This window comes from Oncorhynchus masou, chromosome 8 (assembly GCF_036934945.1).
Source record: "Oncorhynchus masou masou isolate Uvic2021 chromosome 8, UVic_Omas_1.1, whole genome shotgun sequence".
NCBI lineage: Eukaryota > Metazoa > Chordata > Actinopteri > Salmoniformes > Salmonidae > Oncorhynchus > Oncorhynchus masou.
The window spans coordinates 44,391,417-44,409,615 of record NC_088219.1 but is presented as its reverse complement, the minus strand read 5'-3'; the positions used below and the strand labels follow the sequence as shown (position 1 = coordinate 44,409,615).

Below are 18,199 nucleotides of genomic sequence, written 5' to 3'. Positions count from 1 at the left end.
GCTACAGTGTTGACACAGTAACGCTACAGTGTTCACAGTTAGGGCAGCCAGAGTGGTACCAACCTGTAGGAGTCGTTGAGGTGGGCGTGGCGCTCAGCGGCCAGCGTGCGGATCTGCTCCCAGTTGGTGATGAGCTCGTCCCTCTTCAGGTGGATCTGGGAAGCGTTCTGGGGGTGGGTCTGCTGCAGACGTTCAGCCTCTCTGCCCAGAGTGTTGACCTTGTCCTCCAGGGCAGCCAGGTCTCGCTCCAGGCCCTCGTGCTTCCGCAGCAGGGCCTGAACGCTGGCCAGGTCCCGGCCAAAGTCATCAGACGCCATGAGTTGCTCCTTCTCCTTGATCCAGCTGATGGTCTCGTCCACATCCCTGGAGGCCACATAACACATACACCCAGTCAGAAATGAACATTTCTTGATTCACTCAGGTCTTTTGTGGCTTCTCTATCACACAGACACCCACACTCAAAAAAACTCACACCCAAATATACACAACAGTCCGCCCTGGACATACCTGTTGAAGCGCTGCACCTCGGCGGCTCCGAACAGCCTGCCCTGCCTCTGCTGCGCTAGGCCCTTGAGCCTCTGCCAGGCGGCGTTCACCTCCTCCTGCTTGCGGACGATGAGCTCCGCCTCGGGGTGGGACTCCTGGCTCAGCTTGCCCGCCAGCTGGTTCACCTCGTTCACACGCTCCTCGTGAGCCGCCAGGTCCGTCTGGAACTCCTCAAACTTCTTCTGAAGCACCTCCACATGCTCCAAGTCCTGGCCCAGCTCCTCCGAGGTGGCCATGGCCTCCTGTTAAACACGGCTTTGGATTAGGATAGGTTGTCTAGCAGGATCCTATACACATGGTTTAGGGAGGCTAATGTTTAGGATAGGTTGTCTTTCGGGTCCTATGACAATGGTCTCCTGTTGGACATGATTTAGGGTAAGGCAATGTTGTCTATTAGGGTCCTGTAGACATGGTTTAGGCCATGGACTCCAGTAGATATGTGTGTGTGTGTGTGTGTGTGTGTGTGTGTCTACAGGTTGAGACACTGACCTTGTCACTAATCCAGTCCAGGGCATCCTCACACTCGCGCAGGTACTGCACCAGCTTCTGGGCCTGCAGCAGACGAACACCTTTCTCCTTGGTCTTCTGCAGCAGCAGGTCCCAAAGACGGTGCAGCTCCTCCAGACGAGTCTGTTGGGCAGAATGGGAGACAATTTGCACCACGGAATGGAAGCTGATGCAAGACCAATAATCAGCCTCTCAGAGTAGGAGTGCTGATCTAGGATCAATATAACCTTATCCATTATGGGAAATCAGGGCCTGTATTCATAACGCATCTCACGGAAGGAGTGCTGACCAGGCCGCCCTGTCAAAGTGATCTTGTTCAAAATGATCCAAAATCAGCACACCTACTGGAGACGCTTTATGAATATGGGCCCAGTACTTGCTGAGGTTGTCGTTTGAGACCAAGGTCAGTGATTATCAATGGAACAAAATGTTCCTTTTAGTCACACAGATCTTTTTATGAAGTATTCTTAAGTATGGCATAACCACACAGACAGAACAGTGGATATGACCTCCTCTCCCTCTTCCCCCCTCTCCTCCTCTCTCTTCCCCCCTCTCCTCCTCTCTCTTCCCCACTCTCCTCCTCTCTCTCGTTCCCTTAAATATGGCATAACCACACAAACAGAACAGTGGATATGAAACCACACAAACAGAACAGTGGATATGACCTCCTCTCCCTCTTCCCCCCTCTGCTCCTCTCTCTCGTTCCCTTAAATATGGCATAACCACACAGACAGAACAGTGGATATGACCTCCTCTCCCTCTTCCCCCTCTCTCCTCCTCTCTCTCTTCCCCCCTCTCCTCCTCTCTCTCTTGTTCCCTTAAATATGGCATAACCACACAAACAGAACAGTGGATATGACCTCCTCTCCCTCTTCCCCCCTCTCCTCCTCTCTCTCGTTCCCTTAAATATGGCATAACCACACAAACAGAACAGTGGATATGACCTCCTCTCCCTCTTCCCCCTCTCCTCCTCTCCCTCTTCCCCCCTCTCCTCCTCTCTCTCGTTCCCTTAAATATGGCATAACCACACAAACAGAACAGTGGATATGACCTCCTCTCCCTCTTCCCCCCTCTCCTCCTCTCTCTCGTTCCCTTAAATATGGCATAACCACACAAACAGAACAGTGGATATGACCTCCTCTCCCTCTTCCCCCCTCTCCTCCTCTCCCTCTTCCCCCCTCTCCTCCTCTCTCTCGTTCCCTTAAATATGGCATAACCACACAAACAGAACAGTGGATATGACCTCTCCCTCTCCCACCCTCCCTCCTCCTCTCTCTCGTTCCCTTAAATATGGCATAACCACACAAACAGAACAGTGGATATGACTGATATGACCTCCTCTCCCTCTTCCCCCCTCTCCTCCTCTCTCTCGTTCCCCCTCCCTCCTCCTCTCCCTTTCCCCCTCCCTCCTCCTCTCCCTTTCCCCCCCCTCTCCTCCTCTCTCTTTCGTTCCCTTAAATATGGCATGACCACACAAACAGAACAGTGGATATGACAGAAGTGGAGTGGAACCTAAAAGTGAGAGAATCAGAAGAGCCAGGAGGTCGACAGCACTCAAGCACCTACTTTTATATACGCCGCCATATTGAAACTTGAGACTATGGGTCTCTGGAAATTCCGGTAGGGCGTGAAGGACTGAACCAGACATGATTGGGTTAAAAGGGGTAGATTGTGTAGTTCCATCTTGGTTAAGCATATAGCTCAGCGGACTGTGTGTATGTGTGTCTTACGCGGATGGTTTCAGAGGCAAAGTGACCCTCGGAGATCATGAGGTTGCCCGTCTCATCAAGCTTGATGATGGCTCCAGCGTTGGCCTGCACCTCCGCCTCGAAGGCCTGGTGTTTCTGGAGCTTGCCCTGTGGGGGAGGAGGCATGTTAGCGTGGCACAAAGACTAGTGGATAGGACAGACATACCTGGCCAAGGGTCACAGCAAAGAGGGTTTTATGACGTACTGATAATTCTGTGTGTGTGGTTTTATGGCCACACTGTTTTGTATGGCCACTGGCAAGCCTTAAAGCCAGTAAATTCACAACAAGTGGCTTGTGCATCATAAAGGCCAATCAAATCAGGATCTTTACTTCAGTATTCGCTTTCTATGCCGTGCTTACAGCTCCACCCAAGTCCAAGTCATCATTTATTTTATTAGCCTCAACTGGCTTCCTGTCCATCTGCACTGACCTGGAGGTTGGTGGGGTCCTTGTAGTTCTCATCGGAGGCGATCTGCAGCTTCTCCTGGATCCACTTCTCCAGCTCATCGGCATCGCGGCGGAAGAACTGGAAACGGTAGGAGTCCTCCAGCTTCTGCCGGCGCACACCCGACAGCTCCTTGAAGCGCCGGTAGCGGTCCAACACCTGCTGCCGGCGCTCCTGGATGTCGTCGGCAGACTCCAGCACTTTCACCCCACTGGTATCCATTCTCTGATGACACAGAAATTAGGATTTAGAATGTTTTATAATATTACAGGAGTAGCCCATTGTTATCCATAGAAAATAGAATTACTGAGGGGTTTTGCCTGTTCTAGTAATTATATCTCCGTTGTAGGCCAACCATTATTACTACTTTCTATTTGCAACAATGTTTCAGCTGGAACGTTTGTTTTCTAGTTGTCAACATTAATAGTTCCTACAATTGGGATGAGTGGTTGAGAATGTTAAGATGGCTGCTGGCAAATGCATGAGTGTATGAACAAGATGGCTGCTACCATTTGACCATCTCTTTAAATAGAATAAAAATTAAAATGGTCCAACTGAGACTGCCATGGTTACGCTAGCGTGATCACATTGAGTATTACTTATTTTAATTTACCCCCTTTTCACCCCAATTTCATGGTATCAAATTGGTAGTTACAGTCTTGTCCCATCTCTGCAACTCCCGTACGGACTCAGGAGAGGCAAAGGTCGAGAGCCGTGCGTCCTCAGAAACTCAACCCAGCCTGGTTCTTGACACAATGCCCACTTAACCCGGAAGCCAGCCGCACCAACGCGTTGGAGGAAACACTGGTGACCGTGGCAGCGTGCACTGTGCTCGGGCCGCCACAGGGGTTACGAGAGCGCGATGGGACAAGAACATCCCTGCCAGCCAAACCCTCCCCTAACCCGGACGATGCTGGGCCAATTGTGCGCTGCCCCAGGGGTCTCCCAGTCGCGGCCGGCTACAACAGAGCCTGGACCCGAACCACAGCTAGCACTGCGCCACTCAGGAAGCCCACATTGAGTATTTCTACTTGCCCATCATCATTAGGCTTTTAAAAACACAAGAGCTCATAGACACACAATACATGTGGAGGACTTCCAAAGGGGGTTCCAAATATCACACAGTGCCATTCATTCTTTTCTCTTTCTCTGGGGGCAATTGAACGCAGTGCAGCACATTATGGATCGCTACTCACCACACAAGGATCTAGAGGAAATAGCACGTAACTTTGTGGAAGAGAACCAGACACGGCTAACTATGCTATGAATTGACAAAAACTCCTCAGTGTAGTAGCCAGCTCCTCTCCAGTCAAGCAGCTAAGACGACAAGAATGTCATGGGGGGGGGGGGAACAGGCAGAAATTCCATACAGCTCTGAACAGGGGGGGGGGGGGGGAAACAGGCAGAAATTCCACACAGCTCTGAACAAACAGTAACCAGGCCCCCATGCACAATAGGACTGCGGCTGTCTGCCCTCACACCCTGCCTATACACCCCAAACCCGACCCATCCAACCATACACCAGGGGAGAGTGGAGGCCTGTGGGGAGAGGAGTAGGGTGAGGTCAACAGACAGGGTCAGTGTCACCCACCCTGTATTCTTGTCCCCCAGCCTGGATAGCAGAGAGGGGCTGGTAGAGGACCACACTCTGGGTGTTACTCAGTCGCTGCAAGGCATGCATACCCCAAATACTTCCTCTCACACATGAATGAGAAGGTGGGGGGTGGGCTACAAATATGGTGCTATTTAAGGAGTGTGTGTGTGTGTGTAACACCACAAATTCCGGAATTACCATCCAACGATTTAGGCCTTTGAGGCTGATGTAACAGTGAACTGTATCATCTACATTGCATTGAAAATGGCAAGTTGGACCATTTTCCATCACTGAATATTTTAAATAGACAACATTTTGCTTTAGCATGTGAGGCCTCCAACCATGAGAACGACTAAGATTTTCACGCAAAAATATACAGTACCAGTCAAAAGTTGACACACCTTCAAGGTCTTTTTTAAAACTATTTTCTACATTGTAGAATAATAGCGAAGACATTAAAACTATGAAATAACACATGGAATCATGTAGTAAACAAAAAACACTTATTTAAGGTAGCCACCCTTTGCCTTGACAGCTTTGCACACTCTTGGCATTCTCTCAACCAGTTTCATGACAGTCACCTGGAAGGCTTTTCCAACAGTCTTGAAGAAGTTCCCACACATGCTGAGCATTTGCATCTGCTATTCCTTCACTCTGTGGTTCAACTCATTCAACCCATCTCAATTGGGTTGAGGTCAGGTGATTGTGGAGGCCATACCATCTGATGCAGCACTCCATCACTCTCCTTGGTCAAATAGCCCTTACACAGCCTGGAGGTGTGTTGGGTCAATGTCTTGTTGAAAAATAAATGATAGTCCCACTAAGCCCAAACCAGACGGGATGACGTATCGCTACAGATTGCTGTGGTAGCCATGCTGGTTAAGTGTGCCTTGAATTCAAAATAAAAATCACTGACAGTGTCACCAGCAAAGCACCCCCACACCTCCTTCATGCTTCACAGTGGGAACCACACATGCGGAGATAATCCGTTCACCTACTCTGCGTCTCATAAAGACACGGCGGTTGGGACCAAAAATCTCAAAAGGACAGAGTTCCACTGGTCTAATGGCCATTGCTCATGTTTCTTGGCCCAAGCAAGTCTCTTCTTCTTATTGGTGTCCTTTAGTGGTGGCTTCTTTGCAGAAATTCAACCATGAAAGCCTGATTCACGCAGTCTCCTCTGAACAGTTTACGTTGAGATGTGTGTTACTTGAACTCTGCGAAGCATTTATTTGGGCTGGCAACTCTAATGAACTTATCCTCTGCAGCAGAAGTAACTCTGGGTCTTCCTTTCCTGTGGCGGTCCTCATGAGAGCCAGTTTCATCATAGTGTTTGATGGTTTTTGCGACTGCACTTGAAGAAACTTTCAAAGTTCTTGACATTTTCCGGATTGTCTGACCTTCGCGTCTTAAAGTAATGATGGACTGTCATTTCTGCTTTTTTGAGCTTTTTTTTTGCATAATATGGACTTGGTCTTTTACCAAATAGGGCTATCTTCTGTATACCAACCCTACCTTGTCACAACACAACTGATTGGATCAAATGAACAAAATGAACTTAAGAAGGCACACCTGTTAATTGAAATGCATTTCATGAAGCTGGTTGAGAGAATGCCAAGAGTGTTCAAAGCTGTCATCAAGGTAAAGAGTGGCTACTTTGAAGAATATCAAATATATTTTGATAATTTTTTTAAAAACTTCTAAGGGATAGGGGGAAGTATTTTCACATCCGGATGAAAAGCATAACGTTACTCAGGCCGAGAAGCGGATATGCATATAATTGGTAGATTTGGATAGAAAACACTCTGAAGTTTCTGAAACTGTTAAAATAATGTCTGAGTATAACATAACGGATTTGGCAGGCAAAACCCCGAGCACAAACCATACAGGGGAGAAAAAAAATTGGAGGTCATAGTATTTCCCAATGGTTTTCTATGGGAAGCCCTATTTAATAGGAACCTGGTTGCAGTTCCTATGGCTTCCACTAGATGTCAACAGTATTTAGTAATTGGTTGATGTTTTTCTTTTGAGAAATGAAGAAGCATGGCTGTTCTTTGTAAGTGTCACTCCATGTGGACCTGTTTGGTGAGTGTGACCTGGAGCGTGCTTCACGTTGTTTTTATCCGCTATTAGAAACAGTTTATCCCATCTTAAATTTTATTATTTTTGTTTTAGGATACCCGAGGTTGGATTTGGAACATTGTTTGAAATGTTTGGCCCAAGTTCATAGGTAACTTATTAGATACTTTGTAGTCATGTTGGGCAAGTTGGAACCGGTGTATTTCTGAATCAAACGCGCCAAATAAAATGGACATTTTGGGGATATAAAGAAGGACATTATCGAACAAAGGACCATTTGTGATGTTTCTGGGACATTTTGGAATGCCTTACCTTTGAAAATCTTCTAAGGTAAGGCATTTATTATATCGTTATTTCTGATTTTGTGTCGCCACCTGCCTGGTTGAAAATGATTTATGTGTTATTATGCAGGGCGCTGTCCTCAGATAATTGCATGGTCTGCTTTCGCCATAAAGCCTTTTAGAAATCTGACACAGTGGCTGGATTAACAAGAAGTTAAGCTTTATTTTGATGTATTACACTTGTATTTTCATGAATCTTGAATATTGATTTAGTTTGAATTTGGCGCTCTGCAATTTCACTGGATGTTGTCAAATCAATCCCGCTAAAGGGAACGAAGGGATCACTAACAGGTTAACACTTTTTACATCACTATTATTCTACAATGTACAAATTTTTACTATTTAAGAAAAACCCTTGAATGAGTAGGTGTCTCAACTTTTGACTGGTACTGTAAATTCAAATTAAATCTATGTCACCCCAGCCCTAAATCTGGAGTCTTTCTCAGAGCGGCGTTACCTACACTGTGGCTTATCAGGTCGCTGTGACCTCTGATACACCCTGACCAGGCCATGGTGGAGGGAGGCCAGTCCAGGTCAGGAATGTGTTACCTACACTGTGGCTTATCAGGTCGCTGTGACCTCTGATACACCCTGACCAGGCCATGGTGGAGGGAGGCCAGTCCAGCTGAACACCGTAGCTAGAAAACGCCCCTTCATCTCAGGTCAGGAATGTGTGAGTCTCTCACCCAGTTCCAACAGACCGCTTTCATACACTGGCTTAAGACATTGTCAAAATAAATTGTCTTCGCCATTTTACTTCCAACTTGTTCTCAAGTGCTTCCATAATTAAAGATACAGATATGGTGTCTCACAACAGACATGGATAAGACAATGTGATATGATGAAAATGAACAGAATTCAGTGAAAAGTGAATCCTAATTACTTTCAGTAAGGAGGGACAGAACATTGATCTGTCAGTGAACAGCATGAGCAAAGGGGAACACAGACACACACACACAGAGACAAAGACAAAATATCACTGACAGTCAATCAGTCAAATGGGGACGGGGGACTGCTAGACCAGATGAGAGGCCCACTGTTAGAGCACAGCTCCCATTCAGACCGAGAGAAAGAGGGATGAGAAAGAGATAGAAGGTGAAAGAGTAAAATGGTCCCTATCTGACAGTAGGATTAGTGGTGTCAGCAGTATGGTGGCTTTCCATTCAGGCCGAGAGAAAGAGGGATGAGAAAGAGATGGAAGGTGAAAGAGTGAAATGGTCCCTATCTGACAGTAGGATTCGTGGTGTCAGCAGTATGGTGGCTTTCCATTCAGCAGATCCAGAAGACACTGCCTGGTCTGGTCCACAAAGGGGCTTCTGGGCTGGCTGGCTCTCCTCAACACGCAACAGACCAGGCCTGATTCCATTTCTCCCAAAACAACCTCAATCCTTCACACCATTAAGCTAACCCACGGAGGAGACACCACCAGCGCTAACATAGGAAACTGGTGAGTGTTCTGAATAGCTCTTGGGAGTACATGGCCACTGCCATCGAAACAAACACAGCTACATAGAGATAGAAATGGCAGAAATAACAGACTAGATTGTGAAAAACGACGAGTCAGGCTGTCTGACGAAGCTGATTACTAGCTTCTCTACATTGGCCCATTTTCTGTAAAAAGCAACCGACTAGTTGATATCCCCCCCACATCCCCTAACACCAGTCCCAATTCACCGACGGCTTAAATCATCCCAGGATTTAGCTAACCGAGACACGTTCTGCTCTGATATCTGCCTGAGTATAAATGCACACACTTCTTGACTAGTCTGCTAACTGGGCTGAGGGACAGCTCTCTGGACCAATGAGAAAACAGTCTTTGGAACATGTGTCTTTGGGGCACCGGCCTCTCCTGGGAGAGACTGTTCTGCTCTTTGACATAATGAGCCAAAGTTATTGTAGAAGGAGTGACACAACAATATCTGTACAATTTGCTGCTTTGGTGTAAACTTTAAAATCACACAACCTGCAAAGAGTTTGGCCTCTTTGACGAATGGCTTAAAATTCAATTGAATCTGTGTGCAGTTCCAGGTGTCAAGTAAATTGCTACATTACAGACCAAAATACATTTGGTAGTATTTATCAAATTACATGAATTAACTTGTGGAGGGAGGAGGCCATTTCATAGTACAGGTTGTATCTTCGACCGCCAGAAGGCCCTCTAGCACAGTGCTTCTGCAATAGCAGATAGCACTCGACTCCGAATGGTGTGAATGGTAGATAACACCAACCACCTCCATCTACCACCTCCCTCTCTATGACACTTTCCCTCCTTCACTCCCTCAATCACCTCCCACACAACTACTAAACAGCAGAGCGGAAGACTTCCTAGAAGCTTACTGTTTATGTAACCCTTGCTCTCTCTCCAACAAGCACATTCAATTTTCGTGTTAAGAGACTGAGAAACACCACGCACAAATTCCATCCGCAAGGCGATAGGTCAGTCAAAGTCCAACCACCTGATTTCTAAACATAAAAACGTCTGTGTTTTTCAATGCAAATCAAATTTTATTTTTCACATGTGCCGAATACAACAGGTGTAGGTAGACCTTAGAGTGAAATGCTTACAAGCCCTTAACCAACAATGCAGTTAAGAAAATATTCACTAAATTAACTAAAGTTAAAATAATAACAATAGAGGCTATATACAGGGGGTACCGGTACCGAGTAAATGTGCAGGGGGACAGATTAGTCGAGGTAATTTGTACATTTAGGTAGGGGTAAAGTGACTATGCATAGATATTAAACAGTGGGAAGCAGCAGTGTAAAAACAATGCAAATACTTCGGATGGCAATTTGATTAATTGTTCAGCAGTCTTATGGCTTGAGGGTAGAAGCTGTTAAGGAGCCTTTTGGACCGACACTTGGTGCTCCGGTAGCAGAGAGAACAGTCTGACCAGGGTGACTGAAGTCTGACACCTTTTAGTATAGAGATCTTACTGAGAGGAAGCTTAGCCCCAGTGATGTACTGGGCTGTACACACTACCCTACGCAGCACCTTACGGTCAGATGCCAAAGAGTTGCCATACCAGGCGGTGATGCAACCAGTCAGAATGCTCTCGATGGTGCAGCTGTAGCACTTTGAGGCTCTTGGGACCCATGCCAAATCTTTTCCGTCTCCTCGTGCCCTCTAAAGGACGGTCTTGGTGTGTTTGGACTAGAGGTCGACCGATTATTTAAAAAATTCAACGCCGAGACCGATTAATCTGCCATTCTTTTACAAATGTATTTGTAATAATGACAATTACAACAATACTGAATGAACACTTATTTTAACTTATTATAATACATCAATAAAATCAATTTAGCCTCAAATAAATAATGAAACATGTTCAATTTGGTTTAAATAATGCAAAAACAAAGTGTTGGAGAAGAAAGTAAAAGTGCAATATGTGCTATTTAACAAAGCTAACGTTTCAGTTCCTTGCTCAGAACATGAGAACATGTGAAAGCTGGTGGTTCCTTTTAACATGAGTGTTCAATATTCCCAGGTAAGAAGTTTTAGGTTGTAGTTATTATAGGAATTATAGGACTATTTCCCTCTATACCATTTCTATTTCATTACCTTTGACTATTGGATGTGCTTATAGGCACTTTAGTATTTCCAGTGTAACAGTATAGCTTCCGTCCCTCTCCTCACTCCTCCCTGGGCTCGAACCAGCAACACAATGACAACAGCCACCATCGAAGCAGCGTTACCCATGCAGAGCAAGGGGAACAACTACTAGAAGGCTCAGAGCGAGTGACGTTTGAAAAGCTATTAGCGCGTGCTAACTAGCTAGCCATTTCACTTCGGTTACACCAGCCTCATCTCGTGAGTTGATCGGCTTGAAGTCATAAACGCACAACGAAGAGCTGCTGGCAAAACGCACAAAAGTGCTGTTTGAATGAATGTTTACGCGCCTGCTTCTGCCTACCACCGCTCAGTCAGATTATATGCAACACAGGACACGCTAGATAATATCTGGTAATATCAACCATGTGTAGCTAACTAGTGATTATGATTGTTTTTTATAAGATAAGTTTAATGCTAGCTAGCAACTTACCTTGGCTCACTGCATTCGCGAAACAGGCAGTCTCCTTGTGGAGCGCAACGAGAGAGAGAGGCAGGTCGTTATTGCGTTATTGACTAGTTAACTGTAAGGTTGCAAGATTGGATCACCGAGCCCTGTATTGACGCTTTCCCTGTTTGGTGCTTAATTTGAGGGCATAGCAGGATTTCTTATAAGTGTCCGGATTAGTCCCCCACTCCTTGAAAGAGGCAGCTCTAGCCTTTAGCTCAGTACGGATGTTGCCTGTCATCCATGGCTTCTGGTTGGGATGTGTACATTTGGTCACTGTAGGGACGACATCGTCAATGTACTTCTCGATGAAGCCGGCGACTGAGGTGGTATACTCCTCAAAGCAATTGGATGAATCCTGGAATATCTTCCAGTCTGTGCAAGCAAAACAGTTCTGAGGCGTAGCATCCGCGTCATCTGGTACTGGTACGTCCTGCTTTAGTTTTTGCTTGTAAGCAGGAATCAAGAGGATAGAATTATGGTCACGTGCCAAATGGAGGGCGAGCTTTGTACTCGTCTGTGTGTGGAATAAGTTTTACCGGAGGTCGCCGCTCTGTCTTTCTGATGCACGGAAAACCCAACCAACTGCATATTATCTGTGTAGTCCTTCAGCCACGTTGGTAGGATAGTCTCAAACAGAGCTCATCCAGTTTATTCTCCAGTGATTGCACGTTGCGGCCCCTGTATCTCCGTCTATTCTTAATGCAAATGACGGGGATTTGGGCCTGGTCCGGAAGCAACAGTATATCCTTCACGTCAGACTCATTAAAGAAAGAAATCTTTGTCCAGTTCGAGGTGAGTAATCGCTGTTCTGATATCCAGAAGCTATTTTCAGTCATAGGAGACAGTAGCAGAAACACAAAATAAGTTAAAGAATACAGAACAAATTTTTTTTTTTAAATAGCACAATTGGTTAGGAGCCCCTGAAACGGCAGCCATTCACTCCGACGCCTGACTGAAGGGAATCAACATTATCCTAAACGAATAGCCTATTATTTTGCTATTCGTGACAATATTTAAAAGCAAATATTTTCACATAGTTACTGTCTGCCATAGCTCTTCGTCACTGAAGTAACCACTTGTGATCACCACACACACTACCTTTTCAGACATAGCTAATGTTATGAAGGCATATTATATAAAATATATGATCGGCAGGCTTAAACAGCTTGCTAAATAGGTGTTGGGGTAAGTACAAGATGGTGGAATGGGCTATATCTGGTCTAGAGTGATATGATATTTCTCCTAGTAATGGAGGACAGGAGATGAGGAAGGAGCAAGTCTCCAAATGAGGTTTGGCTATTATCTCTGTATTATAGAGATGTCTGGGCCTCTCGAGTGGCGCAGCGGTCTAAGGCACTGCATTGCAGTGCTAGAGGAGTCACTACAGACCCGGGTTTGATCACAGGCTTTGTCGCAGCCGGCCGTGGCCAGGAGACCCATGAGGCGGCACACCATTGGCCCAGCATCGTCCGGGTCCGGGGAGGGTTTGGCCTGGCCGGGATGTCCTTGTCCCATCGGGCTCTCGGCTGCATGCACACTGACTTCGGTCGCCAGATGTACGGTGTTTCTTCCGAGACATTGGTGCGGCTGGCTTCCGGGTTAAGCGAGCAATGTGTCAAGAAGCAGTGTCTCGGATGATGCATGACTCTCGACCTCTCCTGAATCTGTACGAGAGTTGCAACGATGAGACAAGTCTAACTACTAATTGGATATCACAAAATTGGGGAGAAAAGGGGTAAATAATAATAATTTAAAAAAAATGAAGTCTCATATTCCCACCACGGCAGCGATGCTTTGACAATACAGTATCTATTCCCACCCTCTCAATTTAAAAATCAGGTCTTTCTCATAAAGATATGCCACAGACTCCATTCGAGGAGGCCAGAGATATTTTTAGAGCCCGGTGTGGCTCCCATCGCTGCCCAAGTGTGCAGAGAGAAATCGCTCTACGGAGAGAGAATGCAAAATGTGGGTGGGTGGGTGGGAGTGAATGAGAAGGAGGGGAGGCGAGGGGTATCAATTTGCTCCATTAGAATTACTGCCACGCATAGTACCACGACCTAGATCATTCATTTGAGCGCTGCGAAGTCCTCGCTGGCTTCCTGACATAAATGAATTAAATTTTGATTTGATGGAGAACAAATAAGGATTCTACCGAGGTGGAGAAAAAAATTGCTTTCACAGTTTCACTTTGACATCCCTACCTTACATGTTCACATTTCCACAGGCAAGTGAGAAAAACTTGAGTACCAGGTTATGGAAAAGCTTTTTTTTTCTTAATTCTTGACCATGTATGACTGACTTGTCCAAATGATTAGGCTACAGAATGAGATAAAATAAATAAAAAAGAGAATGAGAAATGAAGTTAAGCTTGGGTGTAACCTTGAGAATAAACAGTCCATCACAAGACCCTTGCCAAATTAACTCAGAAAAGCACCATTCGGTAGAGCACTCTATCCTAAAGGCCCAGTCTCATTCCCAAAGGGAGTCCTGAGCGACAGTGGAAAACCGATGAAGTCACATAACAGCCCCTTCCTGGTTCCCATGGAAACATAGCTTCTCACTAACATATGCTGGGAGGATGCTGGCAGGAAACGTCAGGGCGCTCCCACAGTACAAGCAGAGTTTCTAAACCCAAAGGCGCAACATCGCCAGACGTCTGTTTAGCAAGCATTCCTGGACTCGGCAGACTTGGGGTTTTGCAAGCCAATGGGAGAAGTGAAAAATGTGTCCTTCGTTAACTTTCTCAACATCTAAATACAAAACCTAAATATTGGAGCCAATGTCTTAAGTAGCTGAAACTGTCATTACTACAACCTTATGAAGGTGACCAACACGTTTTCATTAAAAACAACTTCACATCAAAAGGAGTGCCTTTGATTTGAAGGCTTTCAAATGCGCCGTTCAGCATGACATGATCGTTAGATCTGATAACATGTTTCTGCGAATGAGCCAACATTGCCATGACATCACCTACAAGCGTGATCAGGGAATTCTATCGGAGAAGCAGATTCTGCCCATCTTCATACTGTATCATCTTTGGTACATTCCATATGATTTCAATCACTTTGACTGCACCCATCTTAAATTTGAACGAAACCTTCCATACAAGTTTGCCCATGTTAGGAGAGGTCAGAAAGGGACTTTTTGGACCTGGATGCCAAAACAAGTTGCTCAAAGTAAACCCATTTTGCAAACTACACCCTAACACGAGACAGCCATGTCTTCATCACTAAAAAATATAAACGGTTTAGTGTAATGTCAATTTGTAAGCTTACTAAGGTTGTCAAACTGATTTATTGAGAAAACTGTTTGCTTTAAAAATGTTTTTTTGCTTAGACTCTATTTGACATAATCTGAGGTGTTTGTGTTGTGCCTGCCATCGGTTGAGACACAGCATACTTCACTACAGGGTGTCGTGTTTTGGCTGATAAATATTTACATTTTAGTCATTCAACAATGCTCTTATCAGAGCGACTTACAATTAGTGCATTTATCTTAAGATAGCTAGGTGAGACAACGTCACAATCATATGTACATTTTATTTCATTGGCGGCGCCATGAGAGTTATTTAAGTTACTGATCAAATTGGTAAGGTTTCAGACGTTTTCGAAAGATGGGCAGGGACTCCACAGTCCTGACTTTAAGGGGAAGGTTCCACCATTGTACTAAAACGCGAATAAGTTGAAATTTCAACTTTCAAAAATGGTACCACAAAGATGGTCGGAGGTCCACAAACAATTTTGACTTGAGTGGGAATATTCACTGTTAAATGGAACTGTCAATCTTCCATAGAAAACCTATTGAATAATAGAAATACAGATAATAGAATAGACATACCCATTCAAGTTGACATTCGACGGTGGGTGGACCGGCAGCCATTTTACTGGTAGTAATTGCATGTTGAAGATTAAACTAAATGTAAATGTCAAAATGGTGTAACCAGCTACATTGCAGGGTTAAGTCCATTCTATGAATTATATTTCTATGATTTAAATGACACCCTGCATTTTTAGATAGGTTTTAATGTCTAATGTCAATTTCTTCATTAAATTTACGAGAAAATATAGAATAGTTTGACAACCATGTTCGTAAGCTTTCAAATGATATCAAACTCAACCGTTTATCTTTTTCAGTGATGAACACATTGGAAATCTCATGGAAGGGTGGGGTACGGAAAATTGGTCACCTTTGAGCACCTCTATCTCCTGAATGCTTCATGAATAGTAACTTTATTACCACTTTTACTATGGGCAAACATGTATGAAAGGTGTTATTCCAATCACAAGGGGTGCAGTCAGAAAGTGACTGAAATCATATAGAACGATACACATTCCAGACGCATGTGCAAAGAGGAAAAGCAGCACAGCAGAAAGGAAAAGGATATGGGCCCAACAATGCTTCAGTTCCCTTCCCTCGGGTGAACCTTGACCTCTTACAGCTCCCTCAGAGTCCTGGCCAATCGACAGCATGCCCGGGGGGGATTCGAATTCATTCGCAAACCCACCATCCACTGTTAAAACTATCTACAAGACTGAGATTAGGCTACATGACAAAATATTGAGTTCTATTGTTAATCTTTTTTCCACAAATCATCACAAAACAGTCACACAAGTCCCAAATCCTACTCTGGAACATTACCAAGACAATCATGTCTGGATTAGGCTAAATCAAAATGGCTGTCATCCAGTCAATGACGCATTGGAAAGCCTGTGTCAAAACATTTGACATCTGTGGAGGTTTAAATGCAAACCTGACTCTCTTGCATGTATTATTTTTCATAAATAATGGTCAGTGCCATTAATTTAATCCAGCTCAATTCAAGTAACACAAACCCTTGGTTTCATGAACACAACCACACACACACAAATCCAGTCGCACAACGCATGCAGTACACAGGCCTGAATTCAGTGATTCAATTACCATGGAGTCCAGTTAAAACCAATCAAATTAACCCAGTCCTTCAAGACAAAAAATAAATGTCTTACACACAAACACGTGCAGTAAACGCATGCCAGAATTCAGTGACTAATTACCATGAAAATAAACTAAAACCAATCAACTGACCAGAGTTAGATTAACAGTCCACCATATCCAGCTACTCAATTGACATTCTCAAAATGAGAGGACATAGGCTAACCAGCAAACTGAAACCCAACGTTAGTTATAGTCAGTGAGTCAAGGTGTTCCAGGCTCCTTATCCAGAGCCTTGTCTGTCCAACTGCCTTTGCTATGTCCTATCAGTACCTGAGGAGAGGTGGTGGCCAAAGTCTCCCTAGGCAGACGGCTTGTCTCCCGCTGTTGCCCTCGGTCTTGGATTTCAATGGTGGCCATGAAGCCAGCAGCAGTCACTCCGGTCTCGGCTCCAGATACAAATCTCAACTGATAAAGGAAGAACGAGAAACTGAACGCCTCTTATTCTCTCTCTCTCTCTCTCTCTTCCGCTCTCTGCAGAGCAGACAGACGCATTGCCCCTGCAGTGGCTCGGCCGTGTCGGGAGCAAGCCAAGATAACGCCCAGCCCTTGCGTCTTTCCCTCTCCCTCCCGCCCTCTCTCCCCATGGCCTCCTTTCTCTCAAACAGTCCGCCTGACTACTCTCAGCATTCTAGAAACTTCAATGAACACCCCAGCACACCCTTCTGATAGGAAAACAAACAGCAATGCACACACCACACATACACACGTTAACTTCAGTTTTGTTTTAATAAACTGGGACATGATGACAGGTGTCTGTGCTGGCTAAAGTCAACAACAGTGAGCATACGCCACAGTTTCACGTCAGATCGATGGGCTATTTTCAATCATTCTTAAATAGATTGTTCAATTAACATAACTTGACATTATGACGAAAACAATTGTGATGCATTAGAATAATATGAATTCAGTCACATGACAAAGTGTCCGTTATTTGCTTTGTGTTGAGCGTGCATGCCCAAAGTGTAGGGTGAGTTAGGACAGCCAGCAGCCTGACAGGACAGAGGCCAGGGTAACAGCATTGTCATGACAACCAGAAGAGGGAGACTCCTCAGTGTGTGGAGTATGGGGGGGGGGGGATAATTAAAAATTGACAAACTGAACAGAACATATAGACTGCTGACAATCTAATAAGTCAATTTAATATACATTATTTATTTTAGTCCGGTCTAAAGAAACATGACATGAAGAAAATGTATTTCCGAATAACAGAATGTGTTGGCCTACCGTATGCTATCTGTCTATGCTCCATGCCATGTTCATTTAGCAGACAAGATATGCTTACAAGTCCTGTGCCATTATTTTATATACATTTCATAGTAAGAAGAATATAACTAAACTTTGCTGAATGAAATAGAAAGGATATTTTTACCATTCCGGAGTGAGTGCGCATATGAAGTGGCTATGCTGAGCATAAAATGGATCATTTACTATATTTAAGAGTTATTTGGCAACTTTCGTTGTGAATGATACAAACCTTAGAATGTCTTAGAAATCAAAACATATCATGGGCTAAATGATGCGACTACAGGCTATTGATGAGTTGAGAAAGTCGCAATAGAAGCTCGCCTCAGGCTGCACAGCTGTTCTCTCAAGTGATCGTATTTTCACGCATCAGACTCAATTTAATCTCGTCTGTACTAATACGTCAAAGTTGTTTAGAATTAGATATTAGATATTAAATTATATTTAGCCCATTATCAAATGGTCAGTAAGAGCGGCAGGGGAAAAAGACGTCATCTGTATGCACTCGATAGTAACATGTTTTCGCAATGAAAAATATCACTAAACTGTTGACAGCCCCTCTGCGCGCTCGAGAAAGGAATAAAGGAGATGGAAACGCATGGTGGTGAGACATTATGTTTAGCTAAAAGGTAAATTGCCACCTAATTAATTATGAAAA

At 44.7% G+C, this 18,199-nt stretch overlaps 1 protein-coding gene across 6 annotated transcripts in view; it reads right to left on the bottom strand.

The window, feature by feature from the left end:
• LOC135544727 (spectrin alpha chain, non-erythrocytic 1-like) overlaps positions 1 to 18,199 on the bottom strand; it is a 55,114-nt gene that overhangs the window by 30,270 nt on the left and 6,645 nt on the right. For 5 of the 6 annotated variants that reach the window (XM_064972576.1, XM_064972578.1, XM_064972579.1 and 2 more), the window contains exons 1-6: positions 16,570 to 16,873; positions 3,233 to 3,472; positions 2,784 to 2,909; positions 1,036 to 1,176; positions 508 to 788; positions 64 to 363 (exon numbers count right to left, since the gene is read on the bottom strand). In XM_064972576.1, the coding sequence (XP_064828648.1) occupies positions 64 to 363; positions 508 to 788; positions 1,036 to 1,176; positions 2,784 to 2,909; positions 3,233 to 3,472; positions 16,570 to 16,656 (1,175 nt within the window). In that variant the 5' untranslated portion in view covers positions 16,657 to 16,873. Of the gene's footprint in view, positions 1 to 63; positions 364 to 507; positions 789 to 1,035; positions 1,177 to 2,783; positions 2,910 to 3,232; positions 3,473 to 16,569; positions 16,874 to 18,199 lie in introns of those variants that run through there. The other variant, XM_064972581.1, reaches the window with a different exon arrangement.